Source organism: Convolutriloba macropyga, chromosome 13, assembly GCF_964194025.1.
Source record: "Convolutriloba macropyga chromosome 13, txConMacr16.3, whole genome shotgun sequence".
Taxonomy (NCBI): Eukaryota; Metazoa; Xenacoelomorpha; order Acoela; family Convolutidae; genus Convolutriloba; species Convolutriloba macropyga.
Genome location: NC_134480.1, coordinates 24,727,318 through 24,739,791, shown reverse-complemented (window position 1 = coordinate 24,739,791; position 12,474 = coordinate 24,727,318). Strand labels below are relative to the sequence as shown.

General features: G+C 38.7%; 1 protein-coding gene across 3 annotated transcripts in view; it reads left to right on the top strand.

Annotated features, from left to right (window-relative positions):
* Nucleotides 1-4,090: 4,090 nt before the first annotated feature.
* LOC142352042 (uncharacterized) overlaps nt 4,091-12,474 on the top strand; it is a 128,596-nt gene continuing 120,212 nt past the window's right edge. The window contains exon 1 of one of the 3 annotated variants that reach the window (XM_075404388.1): nt 4,091-4,168. In XM_075404388.1, coding sequence (XP_075260503.1) covers nt 4,142-4,168 — 27 coding nt within the window. In that variant the 5' untranslated portion in view covers nt 4,091-4,141. The remainder of the gene's footprint in view (nt 4,169-12,474) is intronic. The other 2 variants (XM_075404387.1, XM_075404389.1) reach the window with 2 other exon arrangements.

Sequence of the window (12,474 nt, the reverse complement as noted above, 5' to 3'; positions counted from 1 at the left end):
TTACATCGATGAAAATTGGTTTAGTTTTGGGATTAGGAATTGTATTCCTGGCATTCATTTGGAAAGGCCTAATTTAGTTTTAGTGACAGCATCAAGCATTGTCTTGAAGTGAGGTCCTCTGGCTGAATAAAGAAGTCGGTATTGTTCTTCAGTTCTCTCATTTGCTTAATCTTGACTGCTGGAAATTTTGACCTGATTGCTCTTGCAAACTGAATTTGTGATGGTCTTGGATCAATTGAGATAATCATAGGTCTTACGTTGCTGATTGGACTTTGCACTTTTCTGAAACGTTTTCTTCTATTCCTTACTTCAGTAAAATCGCTTCCATTTTGCGTTGATTCTTGTGCTGTCATTCTAGCCTGAGATAAAAGTCTTTCAATTTGGCTCATGTTGAGAATCAGCCTCAATGAGGCTCTGAGTTAAAGGAGAGAGCAACTTAAAAGAGCTACTTACAAAGATGAGGCTAATAAAGAAGGGGATTTAAAAGAACTTTTGAAAAGCGAACATTAAAAGAAAAGGTAATTGAAAAAAAGTCAGGTTTTTAAATCTTAAGCAACTTTTAGAGAAAAATTTCTTTATATAAAAGACTCAATCCCAAAAGACGTTCCTGCACAAAGTGGAGTACTTGATTGTGGTTTTCCTATCACACTTTGAGGTACTGATTCGAAAGTGACAATAATAGCGTTTTAATCATCATGGGCAATAATTAGCTCATCCCTTGAGTCAGAAATATATACTAAAGTCGACATAGTATATAAATAGTATCAATTTATACTAAATATATACTATTTATATATTATGTACACTAAATAGATTTTGTTCTCAACAGTTGCGTTTCATTTTTTTAGCAATACTTTTATAAATGGTTTTTCCATAGATGGATAAAATACTGCAAACATCAGTTTTTAAGAAATGAATATATATACCAAAGTTAAAAGATTTGCTCATAAGTAAAACTGTTCTCTGATCAAACTATTTCGTGCGCACTTGAGTCTGATCAGGTTCGGATTTGAGCTCGCTTCAGTCTGAACATAAACGGATGCAAGCGCAACTGAGCCTGACTATAAATTCTTCGAGCGCGACTGGGTCTGATCATAGCCTCTTTGAGCGCCCTTGAATCTGATCATGTCTGATTAATGTCCGGGCCATGGTCTAAATTTGAGTTTGGACCATGGTCTGAAGATGGTCTGATCAGAACTTCGTCGGTCTGAAAAGTCTGATCAGAGACCCTCTGTGTCTGGAAAGTCTCATCAGAGGTAACTTAGGTCTGGAAAGTCTGATCAGGGATTATCTTGGTCTGGAAAGTCTGATCAGACGAAAATTTGGGTCTGGACCTCAACCTGGGAAAGAAGTGATTAATATGAATGATCCACCAGCTGAACTTTTTGGTAACTAAAGCGTGCGTTCGTCGCTTTTTATTTTATGCGTTAGGTTATCTTATTGGTTGCTGCCATGTTTGTTTTTTGAAGTGATTCAAATTGACCTGTAGTTGTCTGACTCACAATTTTTCTGGCATTGTTATGGTTTGATATCTTTTCATTTAGTTATTTTGGTTTTGACGTTGCTTGCGCAATTAATAAATCTTATGATAGATGCTACCCTGAAATTATTCTTTTTAACAGGATCCTGATGAAGAATTTGAGAGAAGAGTTCAAGAGTTCCATTAAGGTTTCCTTTGCCCCTTTTTTATGCCAAAGATTTAATAAATATGCAAGCATTGGTTCCGAGTCATTAATTGTCTCCTATAGGTTTTTTCGGTTTGCGTTTTGTGTCAGTTTAATACGCTAATTACCTGTTTATTGTCCTGTCCTACGGTAACATTTCAATTTTCAGTGTTAAATTTCAGTGTCAATGCTCAATTTCCGTGTTATCAACTCTTTAGTGCTGTGATGTAACGGAAATGAATCTATTGTTCTTGTCACACCTAGGAAAATCTCAAAAGTATGAATTTTTATTATTCCCTTGACATATGTACCATAGCAAGATCTTGGCAAGATTAAACACCGTATTTTAGTATGTTACATATTGGTTGTTGTGACAATCACGCTCTCTAACACCGTGCTTCAAAAAATTGAGCGTTAAGATTAATTTAACCACTGCTTTGTCTCGACACCAACACAAATTTTGCTGAGAATGCTCAAATTAAAGTTCACTTTTTCTTACAACTTTGTGTTATGAAAAAATAACTACTTCCAATGACACGGTTCAACACGTGCAACAAACTTCTAACGCGACTTCAATAAGTGAACTTTAGTAAATATGTAGGAAAAGCTACCATGCATAAACGGATATTCATTTTTGTTATTTTGTAGTGTACAGCTAGCCGAAATATCCGTCATGTTTAGTAAAAGTTCTTTTTTTGTACAAGCAAGTTTAGTTTTATATGAGAAAATGTTTGTTCAATGTGTGCCGATTTGAAAGCAGCTCCGACTCAATAAATAAATTTGCTCTTTCAGAGGACAAACGTGCATCTTCACATTGTATATTTAGGAAAGAGCGAGCTTCCCTAACGATAACTGGCATTTTGCTACTGGACTTTACTAATATTCTGCTTGTACATACATTTACTTTAAATAAAATATTGGTAATTTTTGTTGAACATTTACTTGTTATTACACACAAGAACAGTTTCGAATAATTTGCTCTCTGATTCTTAGAACTGAGTTTTTACAAGAGAGCGAGTTTATCCAGTTTTTAGAAAATTGTAGCTTTAATCAAAATGACTATTTAACTTTTTTTCATTTGTAGTAGTTAATGATCGTTGTTTTTCCTATAAAGTTGAGTGCTTTCTTTTAATTACACATTTCGAAGGCTATTTAATTACCTTTTTATAACTTTTCTGTGCATGTTTTATATATATACTTTTCAAAAGATTTTCCAGCAAATTTAATCTGATTATGGCAATCACATTATAATAATATCGGCTAATCATAGATCTCATATTCAAATCTAAATTAAGCTCGATCGGTTTTGCGTTTAATGATGACTGATGCAATATATTTAAATGAATTCTTTTAAAAAGGTTTTTGTGTCTTCTAAAAACGCTGGATAACGGAAGGATTTTTTGGTTTTCGAACGGGCGCCTTTTTAAAATATCCAAACAATTTTTTTTGACAAGCAGACGTGCTTAGAAATCAAAACTGAATCTTGTCATGAAACCCTGTAAATATGGTGCATTTCTAGTAAATGGTTTTCTTAAAAAATAGTTTAAAAACAAGGAAGCATTTCAATCGCAATATTTCAAATGTGAAATAAAAATTTACATCAAAAATCTAAGTTTAATTAGGTAAAAATGTTGAGTAATTCACAATTCCACTGTCACAGTGGGTGACATCCGCCTTTGTTCATGGTATTCGGAATTGCCATTAGAGTTGTTTTAGCACGAGCGGAAGTTTCTAGTTCCTATTCATTTCTCATCTTTTTTAAATCTTTCCACCAACATAACCACACGCACGCTAGTACAAAAAACGCAAAATGTTCTCATTTAGTGACTTTTTAAAAGAAACGTGAACGAAATTTAAGAAATTCAGAAAAATCTTTACCTCGAACGCTGATCAAAGTTAACAAAAGTTAGCTAAATCAAAATTTGAAAGTTAGAGGTTTGATTGACCCAAAAAATAGATTCGCTAGTTTTGAAAATTGATTACATCCTTATTTTGAAATAGAGAAGTATCCTTTAAAAATTGTTCAAGTTATCAAAAATATTGTGAAAATTTTTACATTTTAGACAAAAACTTTGAAAGTGTAATCCAGCAAGCAGTTTTCAATCAGGCTTCAATTATCGGCTAATTTTCACTGCGGCTGTGGGAATGAATTTATCCTTTTATTAACCTACATTATATGAACCCTTACCCGCTGTTATGCCATTTGCATGATTAATTGAAAAAAGACATCACTTAACCCGTATTATTCTCCATCAAATCAGGATTGCTCCTCCCTCTATGAACGAAAGAATAATAAACTAAAAAAAGGTGAGTAGAATTAATTTTGATCCATTTTCTCTGTTTTTGTTCACTGTCTATTGAGACTTTGTTGAGTCTATTAGCCTAGACAATGCATCCTCTCAGTATAGCTTTCCGGGTTAGCTAATTTGCAAATTATTTAAATTTTTCCACAAAATGAGGTTGAATTTCTCAAAATAATGTGGAGAAGGCAGATCAGCTATCAGGTATGTGAACGTAATGAACAAAAACGACTATAGTAACTGCATCAAACTTCATAATTAAAAGTTAGATTGCAATAATTGATCAATTTTACCTGTTGTTGAATGATTTCATGATTTTTCAGTATTTGATGGATTTTACTGGTTTTCCAAAAAGCAAGTCTCTTTCCTCTTCTTTCTCTTTTCTGTCACTAGAGGTCATGCTATCAGTAGAGTATTTTTCTTTAAATACGTTGGGGCCCACAAATGTAGTAAAAGTTTGTACTGCGCAATCTGTTTTTTTGTAAGCTTCGAAGCAGTTTTCAACTACTTAATTGTTAATAAAACACAAACCCAAAAGGCGAAATTCTTCCAAAGGTTGCAATTTTTTTTCAGTTTTAGGTCATTTTCAAAGTTAGCTGATTGAATTTTGCTGCCAAAAATGTCATTCAACATTCAACTTTTTCAACAGTAAGAGATCTGAGTCTGTTTAAAATCTCAGAATAAAGCGTATGCTCCCAGACACACCCTCTTCATAAAGGGATTAACAAGATAAACTATGCTATTAGTATGCAAGATTTTGATGGAGGAGGCCAAAATATTTCGAAGCAACAAGAAGGATGCATTTGTGATTTTAAACTACTTCTGACCTTCCACCTGAAAATCAGAGGGCAGGCATCGCGTTTAAATGAATAGGGCTTATTTAGAAAACACAAAGCAACATTTCGTTATGATGAAAAAGAAAAAATGAACTGCAATCAAGAAAAGCGGAAACAAAAACAATCACGCAATTTCTCTGATAATAAGCATACTGAAATTCAAAAACAGCTCGAATCATCTTCCTATAGATAAAGAAACATTAAGTAACAAATACAATCTTTTAACAAACGAATGAGTGCAAAGGTAACCGAAAAGTGCAAGAAATGTACACAAAAGCCCAGCTCACTCCAAAATTATGTGTCGAATGCCCTTTATTAACTATTTGTTCATCAGAACAAGTTCAAAAGCATGAAAATTTGGGAAAAAATGCTCAAGATTTTTTGAAATTCAGTATAAATACGACCATTCGAATCAAATGCCGAGCAATGATTGATTGGCGAAAACTTTGCCCCAAGATTCTTTTAAATTCCAAAACAATTCTTTTAAATACCAAGGATTGAAAATGCAACGAAAAAAGGCCGCTCGTAAATGTGCGTTCGCACATAATGCTCTGAACTTGCTCAACCACGTTTATGACTTAATTGTCCACCAAATGAGGAAAACAAAAAATTTTCAAATTATCACTTTTTGATCGAAAACAAATCATTTCAAAAATGGCTCTGTACAATTTAATCAACAACACATTAGCAAGTTGATGATATTTGCCCTTAGGAAGAGTAAGAGATAGGACAAAATAATACAAAATCAAATAAAGACAAGCATTACTAACGACCAAATCTCATTGTCTAACTTCTAAAAAAAATAATGAAAAAGTAAAAATACCGTAAAAAAAACTAATTCAATTGTCTTGCTATTCACCGCATGATCCGTCCTATTTAAGAAAAAGACTTAGTCAAAAGGCTACAAACTAACAACAAACATAGCAGAGCTAAAACACTTTTAATCAATTTAACGCACACTGTGTTGCAGAGAAAGAACCAAATGCTTTCCGCTTAACTTCTAAGTTATGTTCATTGGCCTTCATTGGTCTGAAAAATTGTTTTTATCAGTGTCTGAGGTCTGACTTGAAATTCTTCTGGTGTTTAACTAACACACGAAGCGCACGAAAAAACGAAAAAAGGAAAAAGTTTTCCTCAAACTTATACAGAGTGCCATTAAAATTTGAATAGCTTTTAAACTAAACGAAAACGAGATCAAAATTGCTTTTGCTCTTGTTGTCTCAGCATTAAAACAAAAAAACTTTTGAAAGTTATCCAAATAATTAATTGGACCAAAAATTCAATACATCAATAACAAATGATGAATATTGGATTCTTATTGAGTTTTATTACCAAAAAACTTTTTATTAATCAGCTGAAAGCTTTAGATTGTTATTTAACAGCTCCCTAGGGAATAAATTAGACAGTTGTTTAAATAGACTCAGTCATAGTTCTAAGAAGAGATGATCAAAAGATGACAAAACTCAAGATTTCATGAAAAATTTACGAAAAAACCGTCGGAGCTATAAAAACTATGAGACTCATCCAAAAATACAATAGTTATTGATATGGCTGTATTTGATCATCTATGCCATCAATCTATGCCAAAATGAGTATTTTATAATTAAAAAACTGACTTTACTGCCACTGGGATGAAAAAAAAATGCAAGAAAATTTTTAATAAAAGACAGATCCAAAATACAATCTGAATCCTATTTAATTCGAAAATTCATCAATGAGACCAAAACTGGCCTTCCTATCAAAATACTTCAAAACATTAACCAAATCCTTTCTAATTGGAACAATTATCAATGATATCGAAACTGGGCTTGCTATCAAAATGCCCAAATTATAACCCGAAACCTATTTAATTGGAAAAATCATCAATGAGACTAAAACTGGGCTTGGTATCAAAATACCCAAAATATAAACCGAATCCTATTTAACTGGAAAAATCATCAATGAGTCCAAAGTTCGGCATGCTATCAAAGTACCAAAAACATGACGGGAAAACTATTTAATTGCAAAAATCATCAATGAGACCAAGACTGGGATTGATACCAAAACTGTTAAAGAGCGCAATTGTTATAACAGGTTGCTTCTTCGTGGTTTCAAACGAAAGTCATAAAATATCAAAAATAATTTATGCATTTTTTTAAAGTACGGGTTTAAGTTAGCTAAAGTTCGCAAAAGTTTTGTTTCCAGAACAGTTTCAGGGAACCGGATGTACAAAAAACCAATAGCTCAGGAAACAAAGATTATTTCAGCATTTTTCTGGTCTGTCATTACGGTCAGACTGGACAAATCGGGCCAAATAGGCATATTAAACGCCTTTTTATTGAAAAAAAAAGAAAAAATGCTGAATTCTTCGCAAATTAACTGAACATTTAACCAACAGTTGGTTCAGACAGTTTTTTGGCAATTTTATCATACTTTTTAAGCAAAAGTTTATCAAAAATTACAAAAAAGTGAACAAAACAATGGAAGTTCGGCTAACGTTCAACAAATTTTAAAACTGCTTTACCCCTCAGGAAAAGCGAAATTCAAAAAGAACTATTCAATACGAAATTTCACGCTGGACAAGTTTCCTAATGATACCACGCAAAACCCAAATACGATTGATATATCGATCGGCGAAAGTTGGCTGAACAAAAAAACAAATCCAATTCAGTATCTATTTCCTTCCCTCACTAAAGTGGGCTGGAACAACATTTTGCCAATAAAAACATCGACTCAGTCATAAAAACTAATGATGTTTGATACGACTGTCAAGCAACTAGTATCAAACATCATTAGGAAAAATTTATCGCTTTTCGTTCCACTTCTTTGTTTGGTACAACATTGCAACCTTGTAAGGCTTTCACAGTCTGGCATTATTGACATTCAAGAGACAAAGCTACTAAAGGGCGAACAATAAAGCAAATAAGTACAAGTTAATGGACGTCACTATACAAAATACAGCTTTTCTTTGAATTTTTGTCAGAGAGGAATTGCAAGTTGAATATAGGTTTAATAATTTTTCAAAGCATTTCATAGTCATATTTTCGCAAAGTGAATTAGTAATTCAGATGCGATGTTGATCTGTTGAATTGCAAAAAACAGAACAACAGCTTAAACTCTATAAGACACTCCTCAATTGGTTTAATTTTTTTGTTGATTTTTGATTTTGTCATTTGTTTAAAAATGTTTACGCAATTTCTGAAAAACTGTCACTACAATTACTCAACTTTGCTGAATGAATCTGGGAAAAATTCAAATGAGGGTAACTCAAAAATAACTATTTCTGCATGATAGATTTTCTGTTCAGTTTAATCGCAAACGCTTTAAAATAGTCAGAACGGAATGCCAGAAGACCGATGAATTGTTGCTGTTGATCATTTAAGAATTGATGTGTTAATCATTAAAAATCTCAACTATGCAAATAATGACAACCTGATAAAAATTTTATCTATTAAAATAATATAAGCCTAAAAGCAGGGTTTTACGCAGTTTGTTAATTGAAAGAAAAAACTTGCCTCTGAAACAGATACAATTCAGTTTTTAAAGTGAATTGAATTTTTATACTTCAATATTCTGTTGGTTAGTTACAAGACCTAATGATAAAAAATTTCCTTATGATTTTTACTATGGCCAGAGTTCTGATCATGGCACTTTATAGACATTTCATGGTAAAATTCATAGTAAAATTCTGAACTTAGTATGAACATAATGAAAATCAATTCTTAAATTATTATGGACATAATGAGTTTTTTGTCTGTTTTTGAGCTGAACAGAATGAAAAAAAATGCTACTATCTGAGACTTGGGGACAAAACTGGTTAGACAATTTAAACAATTAATTCGCCAAAATATTGGATAAATAAAAAGGAGTTCACATGGATATTATTCATATTATTCACATTCACAATAATCACATTACTCGCATTACTTCACATTCACATTATCACATTTCATGGATATTATTCACATTCACATTCACATTCACAAGCAAGGATGTGCAGAATTAGTTTAACTGGTACTGACAATGGTACACTGAATTACTATCGCTGTTACAATGAATTTCCCAGATTTGATCGCTGTTTCCTTTCCCAGATTTGATTTCCCCCCTCCACATAGCAGATTCGAAACTCAGCACGAGAAGGTGAAGGTGTCCGAGTGTCCATCACCATCGTTCCATCATACAACAGAGGCCCAACTCGTCAGAGCCTCTTTCCCAGATTGACCTGCGACTTTTCCTAAAGCAAATCTAACGCAGAACAAAAGTTTTTAGAAAACTGCAGGGACCAAATTAATTTAATATTATCAATCAAACATTTAAGAATAAAAAAAACATTTAACTAAAACATTCAGCATAAATAGGATTACATACATTATGAAAATCATTACCACCCCCCCCCCGACCACCAGGATGACCTCCCAGGACCACTCAGATGACCCCCTGGACCCCACGGACGACCCTCATGGACCACCAGGATGACCCCCCAGGACCACTCAGATGCCCCCCTGGACCCCACGGACGACCCTCATGGACCACCAGGATGACCCCCCAGGACACTCGGATGACCCCCTGGACCTCCAGGACGACCCTCATGGACCACCAGGTTGACCCCCCAGGACCACTCAGATGACCCCCTGGACCCCCAGGACGACCCTCAAGAACCACCAGGATGACCCCCCAGGGCCACTCAGATGCCCCCTGGACCCCACGGACGACCCTCATGGACCACCAGGATGACACCGCAGGACCACTCGGATCACCCCCTGGACCCCACAGACGACCCTCATGGACCACCAAGATGACCCCCCAGGACCACACAGATGACCCCCTGGACCCCACGGATGACCCTCATGGACCACCAGGATGACCCCCCAGAACCACTCAGATGATACCTGGACCCCCAGGACGACCCTCATGGACCACCAGAAGGACCCCTCAGGACCACTCAGATGACCCCCTGGACCCCACGGACGACCCTCATAGATCACCAGGATGACCCCCCTAGGATCACTCAGATGACCCCCTGGACCCCACGGACGACCCTCATGGACCACCAAGATGACCCCCCAGGACCACTCAGATGAACGCCTGGACCCCACGGACGACACTCATGGACCACCAGGATGACCCCCCAGGACCACTCAGATGACCCCCTAGACCCCACGGACGACCCTCATGGACCACCAGGATGACCCCCCAGGACCACTCAGATGACCCCCTGGACCCCCAGGACGACCCTCAAGGACCACCAGGATGACCCCCAGGGCCGCTCAGATGCCCCCCTGGACCCCACGGACGACCCTCAAGGACCACCAGGATGATCCCTCAGGACCACTCAGATGACCCCATGGACCCCACAGACGACCCTCATGGACCACCAAGATGACCCCCCCCCCAGGACCACTCAGATGACCCCCTGGACCCCACGGATGACCCTCATGGACCACCAGGATGACCCCCCAGAACCACTCAGATGTCCCCCTGGACACCACGGACGACCCTCATGGACCACCAGGATGACCCCCAGGACCACCAGGATTAACCCCCAGGACCACTCAGATGACCCCCTGGACCCCACGGACGACCCTCATGGACCACCAGGATGACACCCCATGACCACTATGATGACCACCTGGACCCCACGGACGACCCTCATGGACCACCAGGATGACCCCCCCGGACCACTCAGATGACTCCTTTGACCCCATGGACGACCCTCAAGGACCACCGGGATGACCCCCTGGACCCCACGGACGACCCTCATGGACCAGCAAGATGACCCCCCAGGACCACTCAGATGACCCCCCGGACGACCCCCATGGACCACCAAGATGACATCCCAGGACCACTCAGATGACCCCCTGGACCCCACGGACGACCCTCAACGACCACCAGGATGACCCCCCAGAACCACTCGGATCACCCCCTGGACCCCACAGACGACCCTCATGGACCACCAGGATGACCCCCCAGGACCACTCAGATGACCTCCTGGCCCCACGGACGACCCTCAAGGACCACCAGGATGACCCCCCAGGGCCACTCAGATGCCCCCCTGGACCCCACGGACAACCCTCAAGGACCACCAGGATGACCCCCCAGGGCCACTCAGATGACCCCTTGGACCCCACGGAGGACCCTCATGGACCACCAAGATGACCCCCCAGGACCACTCAGATGACCCCTTTGGACCCAACAGACGACCCTCATGGACCACCAGGATGACCCCCAAGGACCACTCAGGTGACCCCCTGAACCCCACGAACGACCCTCATGGACCACCTGGATAACCCCCCAGGTCTACTCAGTTGACCCTTGGACCCATTCATCAGTGCAACCTCTCAACCACTCATTGATTTGTCTACCAATCCCTCAATGCATCCAGGGGTCAAAAGAGTTTTTCAAAGGATCACTCGGTTTTAATAGGGCATCATCCCAGCAGTTCAATTGAATCACAAATATACGTCCAAGTAGGTTTTGTGACTTTTCCGTGTGGTTCGGTGGCTCATCGGAATGGTCCAAGATGATCCGAAGAATCCAAAGGGTCATCAGCGCGCACAGGAGCCATCCGAAGTGTTCTCGAGGGTCTTCATCAGTGGTCAAGGAGATCATCGGAGTGGATGGGGTTATTGTTTTTGAACCACGGAGTAATCCGAGTGGTACAGTAGCGTTACTCGAGGTGCTAGAGGTAAGGGTGGTGCCAGTAGTCATATCAGAGGTCGTTTCTCACGAACATAGTTATGAAAAAATCAAGAAATTCTACTTAGTCTTGTCTAGTCAGATTACTCGGGATCGATGTTTGGATGAACGAGTGGGTGGAAGGATGGGTTTCTGTGATGATCCAACCGTAGATCCGATCATTAAACTATCTGTACATCCTTCCATTCGCTCATCCGTCCGTTCATAGATCCCACCAATCATTCCGTTATCACAGAAACACAACATTCCACCGACTCGTTCATCCAAACATTGATTCAGGTAATCTGACATGATGAGACTAAGTATAGGTCTTGATTTTTAATAACTATATTCGTGAAAAATGAATTCTAATATGACTACCAGCACCAATCCTACCTCTAGCACCTCAATAAACGCCACTGTATCACTCGGATTACTCCCTTGTCCAAAAATATTACCCCCGTCTACTCCGATTATCTCCCTGGCTATTGAGGAAGATCCCCGAGAACACTTCGTATGACACTTGTAGCGCTGATGACCCATTGGATTACTCGGATCATATCCTTGGACCATTCGGATGAGCCACCGAACCACATGGAAAAGTCACAAAACCTACTTGAACGTATATTTGTGACTCAATTGAACTGCTGGAATGAAGCCCTAGTAAAACTGGTTGATCCCTTGAAAAACTCTTTTGACCCCCAGTATGCATTGAGGGATTGGTAGACAGATCGAAGAGTGGTTGAATGGTTGCACTGATAAATGAAGGGAGTATTGGTGGGATCTATGAACGGACGGATTAGCGAACGGAAGGATGTACAGACAAATGGAAAAAAGGTTGGGTGGACAAATGTATTATCATTGAGCGAACAGATGGGCTGTTTATTCCCTTAATAATCCATTCATTGGACTACTAACCCAGCCCTCCGGATAATCACCCAGCCGCTACCCATCTACCAATCATCTAAGTGATCATCTAAGTTTACTAGATGGTCATCTGACTAGTTGATATTGTTCAAA